Raw genomic sequence first — 15,196 nt, 5'->3', positions numbered from 1 at the left:
AGAATAAGGCTAAAACCCTGCAAAAGAGTGACATATAAATAGGTCAGATTAACAGTAAGAGTCTGCAGATTTGTATTGCTTAAAGGGAAGCAAAAATAGCAACATCAGACTTTGTTAAAGAATTGTGTTAACAGAAAGAAAAATATTGTATGATGTCATGAACATGTGGAATCTAAAAAAAGCAAAGCCAACCTCCCTCAAGCCCTCAAATACACTGAGACAGAGGACCAGAAAGGGCAAACAGTGTAGGGAGATGGGAGTCAAATGGTCCAAAGCTGGAGTTACAAAGGATGATTAAGCCCAGATAATTAACATATGCTCTAAGGAGGATAAGCAATATCACGTGATACCTGCTAGGAGAGATTGAAGTTTAGATTTGTGTGCCATACGTGCATGGAAAGATAACTATGAAATAAAAGATTCGTTAATTGGCCTGACTATGGTAATTGTTCTGCTGCAAATATATTCAAACATCATAATATAACAAAATACAACAAAAGAATTGTGTTAAAATACCAAAGCTATACATGAAAAGGTGAGGACACAAGGGGGCAGGCGGGTGAATGCTGAGGGTGGACCCTCACAGCTCTCAGAAAAGATGTGTGGAGTGGAGTGTGCCTATAATCCCAGTGCACAGGTAGTGTGGAGATAGGAACAGTCAACCTAGATGAATCAGTGCTGTTTTGTGAGAGACCCTTTTAGCACAAATTCTAACTGGTCTTAATAATAAAAACCCAGAGTCAGATATCAGGGTGGAAGCTGAAAGACCACAGAAACAGAGCATCTAGCCTCTTCTAGGAATCATCAGACTGAAAAGGGGCAAGCTCCTGTCTCCACCCCACCTTATCACTTCCTGTCTCCACCCAGCCATATAACTTCCTGTTTCCTGCCCCCATGTGCTGGGAATAAAGGCATTTGCCACCACCACATAGCCTCTATAGCTAGCTCTGCACTCTGATTTCCAGGCAAGCTTTATTTGTTAGAGCACAGACGAAATATCACCATAGACCCTGTCATAGAAAAAGGTGGAAATCTATTGAGGAAGACACATAGCAACAACCTCTGCTCTCAAATACCCCTACATTTGCACAGAATCATGTACTTACACACACACACACACACACACACACACACACACACACACACACACGCACACATACACACACACACACACACACAAGCAAAAAAAAAAACAGAATATAATCTCTGAAGCAGAAGAATGGGAAAATTAAATAAAAATAAAATCTTCAATTAGTTTAGGATAGTTTGCAAATAAGGCCAAAATAATTCTACCCCTCTAATTATGAATCTTTGCAAAGGATATTTCCTCTATTTATTTCTGCATTAAATTGAACATAGCAGCCAATACAATATTGCTAGAAAAAAAGAAACAGAAGAGAAGGAAAGGAAATGGCAGAAAATAAAATGTCATTATTTTCAGCAGCATTGATGAAGGAAACCTTTTTAAAAAATCACCAACTGGTACATTACTAAGAAAGTTGAGTAAGTTTGTAATCTATAATAAATAGCAACAACACAATAGTTTTTTGAATACTATGTACATTCAAATATCATAAATATAATTCATAAAATACAGTCCCAAATAAGGTCCCTAGGAATCCATCTACCAAAAAGTCAAGACCTTAACAAGGTGGTAAGACCTTTTAGACAGACATGAACACATGTTCATGTGTTTAGAGTCTTAAACACATGCGCTCTGCTCTGTGTTCACAGGATGAAAGCATGGATACTATAAAGATGTCAGTTCTCCCCAGAATGAGCTATATAGATATTTATATAACTATGTCCAAATCCCTAGTAGGGAACTTGACATTGTCATTCTAAAATTTTGCAGAGAGCTAAATTACTAAGATAGACCATTCATGTTAAGCATTTCCTCATTTCATGATTTCTTGGAGACTACAGCAAATAAGGCAGCAACGAGCTGTGACTTGAGAAAAAAAGATGGCAAAAAACCAGATAGTGTAGAGAAAGTCATGAGAACAGCCTGCATGAAAGAGAGGAAACTGCTTATTATGAGAGAAAAGATGTTATGTACGTCATGTGGTACCAAACAACTAACATCATAGGACAAAAAGTCAGACTTGTATCACAGACCACAGATGGAAATAAATTTAGATAAATTGACAGATTAAACATGAAAGCAAAACTGTAAAAATAAAAACCTATATCTGCCCAAACTCTCTCTCTCTCTCTCTCTCTCTCTCTCTCTCTCTCTCTCTCTCTCTCTCTCTCTCTCTCTCTCTCTCTCTGTGTGTGTGTGTGTGTGTGTGTGTGTGTGTGTGTGTGTGTGTGTGTGTGTTTTACATGCATCTGTTTGTAGGTACATTTGCCTGTATAGGCATGCGTGAAGCTGTAGGTTGACATCTGGTGACTACTTCAATATCATCACCACATTATATTTTGAGACAGGGTCTCTCACTGAACCTAGAGTTTGCAGACTGGCTAGGCTGGAAGGCCAATGAGCTCTAGGGAATCTTCCAGTCTCTACTAGTTCCCAGTACTGGGGTTACATATTCACACCCTGATTTTTGTGTCAGTCCTTGAGTTTCAAATTCAATTACTCATGCTGGCCAAGCACCAAGCAAGTACTTTACCTACTCAACTATCTCCCCAGACCCCAGGAAGAACATTTTTTAAGGCAAAATTACATATTATCAAGGAACAGGTTAGTACATGTCCCCACAAAGAATCCAACAATGTCATTTAGCAATAATCATCAGAAATATGGCAGGAAAAACATCAATGCTGAAGTATTTGCAACAATGTCACTGACCAGTTTATATCCTAATTACACAAAGATTTCCCAATAGCAAGGTAGTAAAATGAAAGGTATGAAAATAAAAAAGCAGCTAAAAGGTTTAGAAAGCCATAACATCAAGGAGACAGAAACTGTAAACATATTAAACACACAACCAGGACAACTCAAACTTGAGCATGACTAGAACATCATTTTTTTGTTTGTTTGTTTTGTTGTTTTTTAAGACACGGTTTCTCTGTGTAGCTTTGTGCCTTTCTTGGATCTCGCTCTGTAGACCAGGCTGGCCTTGAACTCACAAAGATCCTCCTGCCTCTGCCTCCCAAGTGCTGGGATTAAAGGTGTGCGCCACGACCGCCCAGCTTTTTTTTTTTTTAAGAACATCATTTTACAAGACAGATTAGGATTAAAAAAAATGAAGCTAAGAACCAAGTGTTGGCAAAGATTTGAAACAATAAGTACAATGTATGTATAACTGTGAATAGAGGATGGTAATAGTTTTGCATCTCATGATATACCTGAGTTTTATACTAGATACATGTTTATTTAAAAATTGCAACACTCATTTACTGTGAAAAAAGGACAGGGCAAGTTTCCCCTCTTGGAAAATCACTTAGGTGGACACACCATTCACACACCTCTAAGGAACATGAGTAGGGCAGAGGAACTCAGGAGCTAGCATTGGGCATGCAGCCATTCCTCCATATGGGAAAGAGGTCCTATTGGCTCTTTGTTATGTGTCAAATGCTAAAGTTACAGCTTGGAACACACTGTAGAGATGTGAGAGACATGTATTATGACTTGTTGGTAGGAACACCCAAACAGAAAGAGGCAGGAGGCACTTGTGCTAGGCTCTCAGATAGAATGAATTCCTTCTCGGTCCTCCTTGACTCTGATTAGTTCTCATCCACAGTGGCAGGAGGAGTGATTGAGGCTATTGGAAATATAACCCTCAGAGAGAAGTGGAGACATGAGCTATGCTTTTCACAAGAGTTGCCTCCAATTTGTGCTTCTGTATGCTGAGAATTTTCAGAAAGGCACATGGAAATCTAAAATGGAATAATCATGCATCGATATATTGTGGGGAATGGCTTTGTCTATCTGCATGCATTTCACTATTAGTAAAGCATTACCTCCTTTTAGCTCTGCTAATGGTGAGCTTCTGAGTGTAACTATCCTACCCCCACACTCTACAGTAGCTTCGTCTACCATCTCTCTGAGTTCCCTAATATTACTACAGTTTTTAAATTAAAATAGTTCCAATCTCCTTTACCAGGGCTTGGCTCCAACATGTCCACTGCATTGGGTAGCTGTTCCAGCCCTGACCTTAAAACACTGCCCCTAGTGTGACAGCAAGTAACTGCCACACCTGCCTATGACCTGCCCCTGGGGCGTGGCCAAGAGGAGACTCCTTAAGACCCAGGTGCATACAAGCTTGGCTCTCTCTCTTCTTGATCCCTCGTGGTCCTGGAGGCTGGATTATAGACCAAGCCAGATTTCTTCACTGGATTGCACCTTATCTCTTCCAGATCCTGTAACCGACCCCTTACTAGCTATACGTTACCCCAGAAATAAACTTCTTTTGATTACTAGATAAATTACATGGAACTGCTCGTTAATTATAGCGATAGTCCACCATCTAATTGTTGTGCGATTTCAGAAGTCAGCAAGTTTTCTGAACCAGGCATGTGGCTCAGTTATGTAATCCCAGAAGTCAGGAGGTTGAAGCAGGAGGATTATTGGAAGTTCAGGGTCATCTTGGACTGCATCGTGAGCTTCAGGCCAGCCTAGACTAGAGTGAGACACTGTCTGAAAAAAACAAACAACAAAACCCAAAGTAATAACAATGAAGCTCTCTAAACTTTCATTTCAGTATTATAAAATGGAGACCATCATGCCTGCTCAGACTACTCTAAGAAAACTTAAAATAAAGTATTTAGCATAAAAAAATTATTAAGGCCTGATGGTTAGTTATTGTCTTACTAATTAAAAACTAAAGATTAAAAGACATTATACTTCCTTTTCAAATGGTCAATAATAGATTATTTTAAACATCCATTTATTTTTCATTACTGAAAAGAATTCCCATCTGATGCTTAAAAGCAAAAAAGAAGAAAAGAAAAGAAATAAAAGCAACCCCATTAAACTTTTTGTGACTGTGGAGCCCTGCTTATATGGTAGACAGTAAGTAACATTTCTGATAGAAAAGCCTCAGTGCTGGTGGACTGCCCAGGATCTGGCACAGTTAATAACCTTGCTTTCAGCATCTCTTCATTCTCATGTATAGTATTACCAATACCAGGGATTGTATACTTAAGACTTGTGGTTTCAACACCCTTCTAATTATAAGCATGTGATTACAGATTTATGCGTTTTCATCTTGATTCAACTCACAGGAATTGTTCAGCTTCAATTCGCTATGCTTAGGTTAAGGGGAGAAGTATTTGTGAAACACAGGAGATATGGGCAGTTTGTGAAAAATCCCATTTGCTATTTTTTATTTATGAAAGGACAGTAGAGACTTCATTTGTTAGCATGAGGAGAACCCTACACCCCATTTTATTAAATTTTAAAGTACACATGAATTAAAATGAGTAAAAACCAGTGAAGGCCAACAAAAGGAAACCAAGCTCTGATTTGATTCCCAGATAATATATATATACAAGCAGATAATATATATACATCTAGGCAACCTAATACATCTAAGGTCCACCATAGCTGGGTAATATTGCAAGGTTTTTTGTGGACAGTTTGTCCAAAGTACAGCTTAGATTCAGAAATCAAGAGGGTTGGGTGGTGGGAAGAAGGAAGAGTGTGCTGAGTTCTGAGGAAATAAGAAATTGTAAGATTTCTCAGCAAACTCAATTATCTTACATTTTTATGCTATAACCAAAAAATAAATTCACAAAAGGAATGTTTAAAAACTAACAAATAAACCCCAATCAGATATATAGGTATTAAGAATTAATTTTCCTAATCATAAGTGCCCCAAAGCCATCATAGATGGCATAAAATTCAGATAATATAAATTATCTTAACTTTGACTAAGTAGTTGAGTCAAACAATTAACATGTATCATTAGAGCTGTCCCACAGTACTATCTGAAACTGTTGCATAGGAATTCCATTCTGCTTCCCCAGTTGTTTTAAATGTTAAAGCTTACAAATTTGGTTTCAGCTCATATGAATCCAAAAAATATGGTCCATCCAGTGACTTTGGTAGAACTTCCTATTTACAGTCCTAGATGTCAGTCAATACAATTGCGTGTGGACAAAGATTATTCACATCTTGAAATTCTTCCCAACTCAGGCTTCAATTGTAAGAGATCTTGTTAATTTTCTTTCCTATCTGAAGACTAACACCTATGGGAGTTTTCACATTCTCTGCCCATTATCTTAGAATACTATTCATGGATCTGTTTTGTTCTTGTCCTGGGTGATCACAACTACTCAATAATCTCCTTGCTCATGGTGCCTAAATTTCAGTTGCAGAACTCTATGCTGAATCCAACCCACGTGTTCACTGGGTATGCATACATGTTTACTTACATATAGGTGTCCACATTCCACTCAAATTTTTCCCTATCCCCATTGAGGACCAATCCCCAAAGATGTGCAAGCCCAAACATTACAATATCTGATACCATTGCTCAAAAAGTCAGATTTTTGGATCATTTCAGAGTATAGACTTTTGAAATCTGAAACTGGAAAAAATGAACACCAATATTTCAAATTCTAACAAATGGAAAAACTGGAACACTTGTCCTATAAACTTTGGATGAGCAGCACTCAAAGTGTTTTTATCTTCTCTGTGTCATTGATCAATGATAGTTTGTCTCTTAAATCTGAACTCTTGGCACATATCTATCATCTCTGTCCATGTGCTTCTCTCTTGTGATAACCAGACAATTCTAGTCTGTCTCCAACACCATCACTTCATCAGTATACAGTTCCTCATTTCTCTGATCATGTACCATGACAGTAGTATCAGGAGCATCCTTTTCCAAAGACCAATCTGCCTTCACAAAGTTGGATCCTTGAAGCTTTCTCAGCCTTACCACTTCCATATGATGGGACTTCTGATTTGCTCCTGAGTCCCACACCTTCTATTTTGCATTCCCCTTCTTTGTCTTCAATTTTCCCATCCACTTATCATTCCTCTAATAATAAAATAACACAGTGACTAAAAAGATCTATAGTCTACATAGGTATACCTTTGGGGCCGTTCTTAGAGTATTCAGCTCTGTAAGACAACAGATTCCTTGACTTACAGAGGGGTATTTGATCTACAGCTCGTGTGGAAGGATCTGCCCTGAATAGGTACAGGGTTTCCCTTTGACTGTAGTGGGAGGAAAGCAGAACATGAGTTCAGATGGGCTGTCACTGTGGCCCCAATTATGTGTGGGAATTCCAAAGCGAGGTGGCTAGGATGCTGGAGTAGAGTCCTAGAAAGGAAGTCCATGCAGGCTTAGGAGGAGATGAGACGAACAGTTTCAGAACTCTAGCAACCTAAGTTTGCAAAGGAAACCTTACAACATTGATCTACAGAAACCAATTTCAAGAGTTTGAGGGCATGAATTTAAGGAGACACTAGACACCTTGTAAGGACTATCTCACATCCCCATTCACTACTACAGAAGGAACATAAAAACAAACAAACAAAATGGTCTAGAGGAAGATTGTTGGTCTCAGGGCTGGTGAGCAAGACATGTAGCTGGGCTGGGGCCATTCTCTAGGAGCACAGGAGACGCCAAGCAAAGCTGCTCTCAGTGCCACTTCTATTTCTATTAAGAAATGCAGTGGTTGAGAATAAGTGTTGTAATGAATCCAAAGCTGGGCAGAGGTCAGAAGACGATTAGAGTGAATCTACACTCAACGTTCCTGATCACAGAAGAACTAGCACCTTCACAAACCATGAATGCCTCGAAGCAGCAGACACCAGCCCTCTCCAGCTGCCTATTTGAAAGGAGACATGAGAGACATTTCCAAGAAAGAGATGTTGAAATAGAGACCATGAAATCTTGGCTTGAGTAGAAGTAGGAAGGCAGGGAGGGAAAAATTGGATGAATAAGTGGGTTTGGGGGATGAGATGAAATCCACAAAGATTGTTAGAATGTGATCCACAGACCACACAATAGCTGGATTATAAGGATAAGAGCTGTTTCTCTCAGACTGTAGAGCTAATGCAATAGAATGCTTGGCCAGCATTAGACACGGTCTGTCTTTTGAACTGTTCAAGAGATTTTTACATTAGAGAATTAGTCATATTTAAACAGACTCTGGATATATAAAATATGAATATTCTCCTGTGGTTAACCTGGGCAAGGGCTGGAGTGAGAAAGCTATGTTATTATTGATAAAAGCCTAAATATAAGCAAAGATATGGCATATGCTAGTAAGGTAGCATTTTCTATAGTTATAAGTTTGATTTTAGAATTTGGCCTTGATACCTAGAAGAAATAAAGAGACCCAAAATTCTGCCTTATAAAAAAATTATCTTAAGAGAAATATTCTGATATCCATCATTCTTACTATGTGTCACTAAATATAGGCTCAAGGCCTGAATGAATAAAGATGATCATCCATTTTTTACATTTTTGACACATTTGATCAATGTGAGTTTTCCCAAAGCATTTTCATTGTTGTCTATGTTATCATTTATCTTTATGACAATGTGGAATGTAGGAACCACTTAGCCACATACCTTTCACATTCACTACTACAATAAATAGCTGAAAGAATGCCAGACACATTGAATTTTTGTGGCTGGGGATTGAACTCAGAGGCTCAAACATATTTAGCATGTACTTACCCACTGAACAATATCCTCTGATCCCTTAATTTTTTTATAATGAACAAATAATCATATAACATTTGAACAGTACCAGAGATAATAAAAAGACAATATAAAATACTACAAGAAGAAACAAAGAAAGGCTTATCCTGTTTTACCTAATTTTAAAAGGTGAGGCCTGCCATAGTCTAAATATTTTATTATCATTATAAAACTGCTTTTATTTAACCCAGAAGTGGACAACTTCTAATAACTTCATAAGAAACAAGTTAAAAGATCTTCTTGACTTGTCAATAAAGTGTAAAGAGATATTTATCTACTTAGCTTGACTGGGAAATTCTGTCTTCCCCATGTATAAACTACTAAACAAATCCTACAGGCCTCTATCTATGCCTTGAATCATAGATGTTTACCAAATCCTCTTTGTTTTGGAAAACTAATTCCTAAATTTTCAGTGGCTTGTACTTGGTTTTTATTCATGTTTTTTAATGACTAAGGAAGGTTCAGTTATAAAAATACAATTTCAATTTTGGTCTATAAAATACAAATTAACAATATTAGATAATAAATCATGTATAATGTGATGACATTAGATACAATAAATTGGGCATAATTTATAACAGATACATACTATGTGTAATAAATGTATGTAATAAATGTAAATAAAATGTGTGCTCTTGCTCACATTTTACTTATGAAATCTGTCAAAAAGCCTGCCTTTGTCTTAGATAAACCCTAGAATTAGGAACTTCCTACTTCTTTGGTGGGGGTGGTGCATGCTTTTAATTCTAGCATGTGGGAAGGCAGAGGCTGGTGGATCTTTGAGTTCAAGGCCAATCTGCTCTGCAGAATGAGGTCCAGGATAGCCAGAATAAGCCACAAAGGATTACTGGATACTTTTACCTATATAATCTTGTACAGTCATGTATCATCATTTTAAGTGACACATTGTTAATCTTAAAATTCTACCAGGTGGAAAAACCACTACTGGTTCTCTGATATCTAACCACAAGGCTATGATTTTGGTGGAAGAATGCTTTAGGAATGAATGAGATTTCTGCCTTCGTTCATATAGAGTTGAATCTGAGAATGATAATCACTTTGATTCATGGATCTCAACAGTATTCTCTTTCAATCTCCAGGATTACCTTAAAAGTAGTATTTTTCCATCTAAAGGAAGTGGTGCGTATGTTGATTAAATTGCGCCATGACTCATTCCTTATAAATCATCACCAGTGACACTTGACCAAACTTTGAAAGCCATAGTCGACTACAGAGAGAACAGCCCCAGTCTTCACAGTGTTATTTGGCCTCTCTCTCATGCCACACTTGCCTCTAGGAGAATTCCTCAAGGAGCAAAATCTTTCCCAGAGCATGGCATGATATAAATCTGATCTTCAGAAGAGATGGTGCATTCCAAGGCTGAAATGTTTTGAGTAGCAAATGCTTTGATATAATTGTAAGTTTCAATGACTTTAAACAGTGAGGAAAAAAAAAGTTTATTTAGTATCTTCTGAATTTTTCCATCCCGCTTATTGTCTTCAGAATGGAGGGAGCATCAGTGAGATAATATTTATAGTTTTTAAGCTCTCTGAAAAAAAATTATTAATTATGTAGTGGTATTAATTCGCCCCATAAAAATAGCAGATGGTGTCCTGAAGATTTAAAAGACACTGATGGACTTTGTTCTTCGGGTACAATGTTTTGACAAAGCAAATAAATACCAGATTGTACTGAGGTCACAAGCAGAGTTAAACTGTAAGAGAATGGGTTGGTGATGTAGCTCAGTGGTAGAGCATTTGTCTAACATGTATGCAAGGACCTCAGTTCAATCTGCATCATTGAAAACAACAATAAAATCAGCAAAAAGCAACTAAAAAAGAAAGAAAAACACACTTCACAAAATAATCTTAAAAACAAAAGCACAAAGACATAATATCTTCATAATACATACTATTTAAATAATCGTTCACAAAACACCCTCCAAAAACAATAAAGAGTAGCCCCAGAAAAGCACAGTTGGCAACTTGTCAGCCTCTCGTGCCTGCCATGTGATTAACTCAAGTCTTGTTAGTTTGGATATTGGGGGATGGGGGCGTTGTTTTTTTCAATAATGCCAAAATAATCTTCTTTAAACTTACATTGAACCAGATGCCTGCTACACATCTGCCTAAGGAGGGAAGAAACATCTCTGCAGTTTACCTTGACTGATGAACTGCTCCATGTTTTCCTTGAAAGGCTGCATGTGTTCTTCAGAGGAGACCTGGTACACTTTACCCGCTTCCACCTCACAGGCTGAAATGAAGAAAGCAAGACCATTTTTAGAGCACCACATTGTCGAGGGAACATTGCACTGGTTTTTAGAAAGCCTAAGAGCCAGTGTTGGAAAAACCCTTCAACCACTTACATTGACATGCGTTGGGTATTCACATTGGAGCCATCTTCATAGATATATATCATATATCCCATCAACGAACCACAAAAAGACATTCCTAAGAAAGTACATACCCAGAACTACCACTTCTAAACTGATCTGCTGGACAAGTGACTTAGACCTTAGGTCTTCAGTTCCTTCATGTGCAAAATGGTAAGGACACCAGAGCCTATATCATAGTGCAGTTCCGGGGCCAGAACCTGTTAAGAGCTAAGAGCTGAGCAGTAGGGCCCAGTAGACAGGACAGCAAGAGCCAAGAGCTTGTACTATCATAAATATCAACTGACTTCTAATGCAAGTTTACAGTCAAAATTTCGGACACATGAAAGCAAGAGGTGGTGACCTTAGCAGGGCGGTCAGTATTACAAGGTACTTACTTGCCGGCACCAGGTACTTTTTACCCATATTTTAGTCAAATGTTTCAAGGAATGCAAGAGAGGGGACACTGCTAGGACAGCTGAGGAGGTCAAGGTTTAAATATGGCCACAGGAAGAAAGAGAAGACTCCTCAGCAAAGTTCTGAGCTCACACTGAAGTTTGTTCTCCCTTTCCATTCTACAGCCTCATAAATACCTCAGGGTAGACCCAGCTGGAGTTGAGAGTCATTTCTAAGAAAGTTTCTGAAGACATGCCTGTCACTATGGAAAGGAGTGCTCTAACTCAGTAAAGGATCTGAAGCTGAAAACTACACCCTTGAATATAAATATCAGCCAGATCCATGCTGGCCTGGAAAACTGGCCATTAGTCTCTTAAACTTAGGTTCTTCCTATAAAACCATGTTTCCTTTCAATGAAGTCACTTGCCTGTGTGTGCGTGCGTGCGTGCGTGCGTGCGTGCGTGTGTGTGTGTGTGTGTGTGTGTATGTGTGTGTGATGTGTGGGTACATCACTGTCAGGACTACTCAGAACCTGCTTGGTGAAGAGAATGGATCAGATAAGGAGACAGACTGCAGCTATCTGCCTTGGATTGTATTATTGATGGCAGCCCCATGAAGACACAAACACTTTTTGTTTGTTTGTTTGTTCTACTGTACTGAGGTTTGAACCCAGGGTCTTGTACAAGCTAGGCTAGCCATGTACTGAGCTATACCCACAGCCCTCTTTTGAGTCATTATTTTGAGAGGAGGTCTCACTACGTTGCTCATGTCTGCCTTGAACTCACTCTGCAGCCCACGCCAGTCTTAAACTTAAGATCTAATAATCTCTAGACTAGCTGAGACAATAGGTTTATGTCAGCCAGCTTCATGTCTTCTTGAAATATCTGCAGATGATTCTAAGCACATACTCAATCATATCATACTTTCAAGAATTTCTAATATAAGTCAGACCGTGAATAGGAAGGCAACATAGCCATTGCTTAGAAAAAATGAGGCCCAGTTTATTAGTGCCACCCCTTAATATTTCAATCAATTATTCCTAGCAGGGTCAAATGAAAAGATGCTAAAAAGTCTTTAAGCAGTTTTGAACTGTTAAGCAATTTCTTCCATCATCTCAAACCTCACTTGACTGCCTTCCTGCAGCCAGGGTTCAGCTCCATATACTGTAACAGCCAGGAACAAAATGAAAATGCTTCTATTCACAGGGAGCTAGCTGTTTATTCTAAACCAGTCAGTCTTTAACATTTCTTCCATGTCAATGAGAAGAGTTAAAGCCTATCAAACTAGTGTCTACTGGTTTAGGGCAACATGGAAGAAAAAAATAATCCAGCCTCTTCCCTTGTCTGAGAGGCAAGGAGGATAAACATTTGACTAAATAGAAACTAGGCTTGGTGGCCTGCAATTCCACTTGGGAGGTAGAGACAGGATGGTCAGCAGTTTAAAGTCATCCTCGGCTATGTTAACAACCTTAAGAGCAGCCTGAGCTAGATACATAAGACACTGTCCAAAAATCAAAGCAAAATAACATTAGAAAGTAGGATAACCTTAGTTTCATTCATGGAGTTCTATCGTGTCCAGAGATGTACAATGTCATAACAGTGCCCTGACAGTAGGAAGTGACGGAAATTCATCTCACAGGGCTGTTGTCTCTGGGGAAGCAGAAGAGTTCACTATCAGCAAAGCAGAGCCAGGTCATGGGCTGACTGTGGCAAAGTGTTCGAATGTTTTCACTCAGCAAGTGTGACAGAATAGAACATTCAACAAATAAGAAAATGAAAACTGTGGGCTAGGGAGATGGTTCGGTGCGTAAAGACCTTGCCACACAAACCTGATGACCAGAGTCAAAACCCACATAAAGCATAGTACAAGAGCAATTACCTGCGAACCTGGTATTTCTGTGGTGAGGTGGGAAACACATACCAGTGAGTCCACAAAGCTCATGTGCCAGCTGGCCCGACTTCCACAGCAGCTACCAACAATGTAGACCTGCTTCCAGGAAGGTAGGGAGCCCAAACCCAGGGAATTCTCTGACCTCCACAAGTATGTCAAGACATGTGTGTACTAGCATTCACATATGCAAATATGCAACATGCACAGATTCATATCACACACACACACACACACACACACACACACACACACATTGTGCATATACTCATACAAGAAAAGAAAATATTATAATACATTGTCTTTAGATTACTTTATATTTAAAATTTTTTCATTTAATTTTGTAAGTAATCTCACCATACTCTTATGAACTATATTCTTAGTATAAGGTAAACAAATTTATGTTTTTCTCTGTTTAATCTATCTTCTACCTTGAGCCATAGTAGAATTCCCTGTACACAATGAGAATTGAGCACAACTGGAGATCTAGAAAACACACGAAGCATGTTTGTCCAGTGTCTTGGAGTTTCTAGTGGAGTCCACTCACACCTTCGTCAGGAGCTCTTTACTCATCAAACTGCTCTAGCCATCAGAATTGACATCTAAACATAAAGCAGATTTCTCTCTATAGTCAAACCCCAATGGAATATGCCTGGAGGTTGCTTTTAAATATTACAAGTGTTCAGAAAAAAACGTGTGCAATTAAAAGCAAAAAAGAAGTACAGGTCTCTAATGGTAATGGAATTCTAGTCTCCAAAGGTAGGTTTATTCTCTACTCTCACCCACCTTTCTCCATTTATTTACTGCACTCTATCCCTAGTATGTACATATGTGGAATATTAATTATAATTAATCCCCAGGTCGAGATGATTAATATCTATCCTCTGGTCACAGTGAACTACTTGTTAATATGTAAAATGACATCGTTACTCAATTTCTCCATATTACATATTCGCCTGACATATTCTCAGCCCTTATGATCAGTTACTGGTACTTGTACTTACCTAAACATACCTAGTTTGGGGGTCAATTGTCACTCTGAAGCAAGAGAGCCAATCCATTCCTCAGCTTCACATGTCCCTTCTCTATAGAACATGTTCGTGACACAGGATAAAAGCAAGGATTTGGATGAAAAAAGTGAATACAAGTCTAGTTTAACTACCAAATACGGGAACTGTTCTCTTAAGTCAGCGGCTCTCCACCTTCCTCATGCTGCAACCCTTTAATACAGCTCCTCATGCTATGGTGACCCCCAACCAGAAAATTGCTGTGTTGCTACTTCATGACTGTAATTCTGCTACTGTTATGAATTGTGATGTAAATATCTGATGTTCAGGATATGACTCACAGGTTGAGAACCACAGTCTAAGATATCTGAGTCCTAACTAAGAGTCGAACCTGAAGAGCCAAGCTCTGAGATGTCTGTCAGGCAGCCTGGAAAAGATGGCAGTTAGTGATAACAGAGCCTCACAGTTGTTTAGTTGTGTATCTTTGTCTCTGATTATGGTTCCCGTTGCCTAAGGCCAAGAGTGTCCACCTGGCTATGCACTGCTTAAAGTATAAAGGACCCGGAACTTTACATAAAAGAAAGTGTTATCAGCTACACTCATGATTATGAATTTCTTTAATCTGAACTCACTCCAGTGGTAGATGGCACAATACTACACAGGATACCAAAGCCCAAATTCCAGCTCTCAAAGCTCTTCCTTGTGAGATAAAAAAGTATTCTATTATTTGTGGATAGTTTGTCAAAAAGGAAGGAATTGCTGGTACAACACATCATGGTATGGCTTAGAGTTTAAAAAGTGGTGTGCATGTACTGTTCTCATGCATATTCTAACATTCAATGCAGATAAGAATAATTTTAAGGTAGTTAACACACAAGGCATTGGGATATTTCTTTAAAACATTGTCTCCCATTCTATTCT

The 15,196-nt window shown here is 38.6% G+C and overlaps 1 protein-coding gene across 3 annotated transcripts in view; it reads right to left on the bottom strand.

The window, feature by feature from the left end:
- The window catches only part of Fmn2 (formin 2), a 308,323-nt gene that overhangs the window by 84,881 nt on the left and 208,246 nt on the right, over positions 1 to 15,196 (bottom strand). For all 3 annotated transcript variants that reach the window (XM_052737699.1, XM_052737700.1, XM_052737701.1), the window contains one exon: positions 10,775 to 10,867. In XM_052737699.1, coding sequence (XP_052593659.1) covers positions 10,775 to 10,867 — 93 coding nt within the window. The remainder of the gene's footprint in view (positions 1 to 10,774; positions 10,868 to 15,196) is intronic.

This window comes from Peromyscus californicus, unplaced genomic scaffold, assembly GCF_007827085.1.
Source record: "Peromyscus californicus insignis strain IS unplaced genomic scaffold, ASM782708v3 Scaffold_14__1_contigs__length_90479793_seg_2, whole genome shotgun sequence".
Taxonomy (NCBI): domain Eukaryota; kingdom Metazoa; phylum Chordata; class Mammalia; order Rodentia; family Cricetidae; genus Peromyscus; species Peromyscus californicus.
This window is presented reverse-complemented; position numbering and strand designations above follow the sequence as displayed.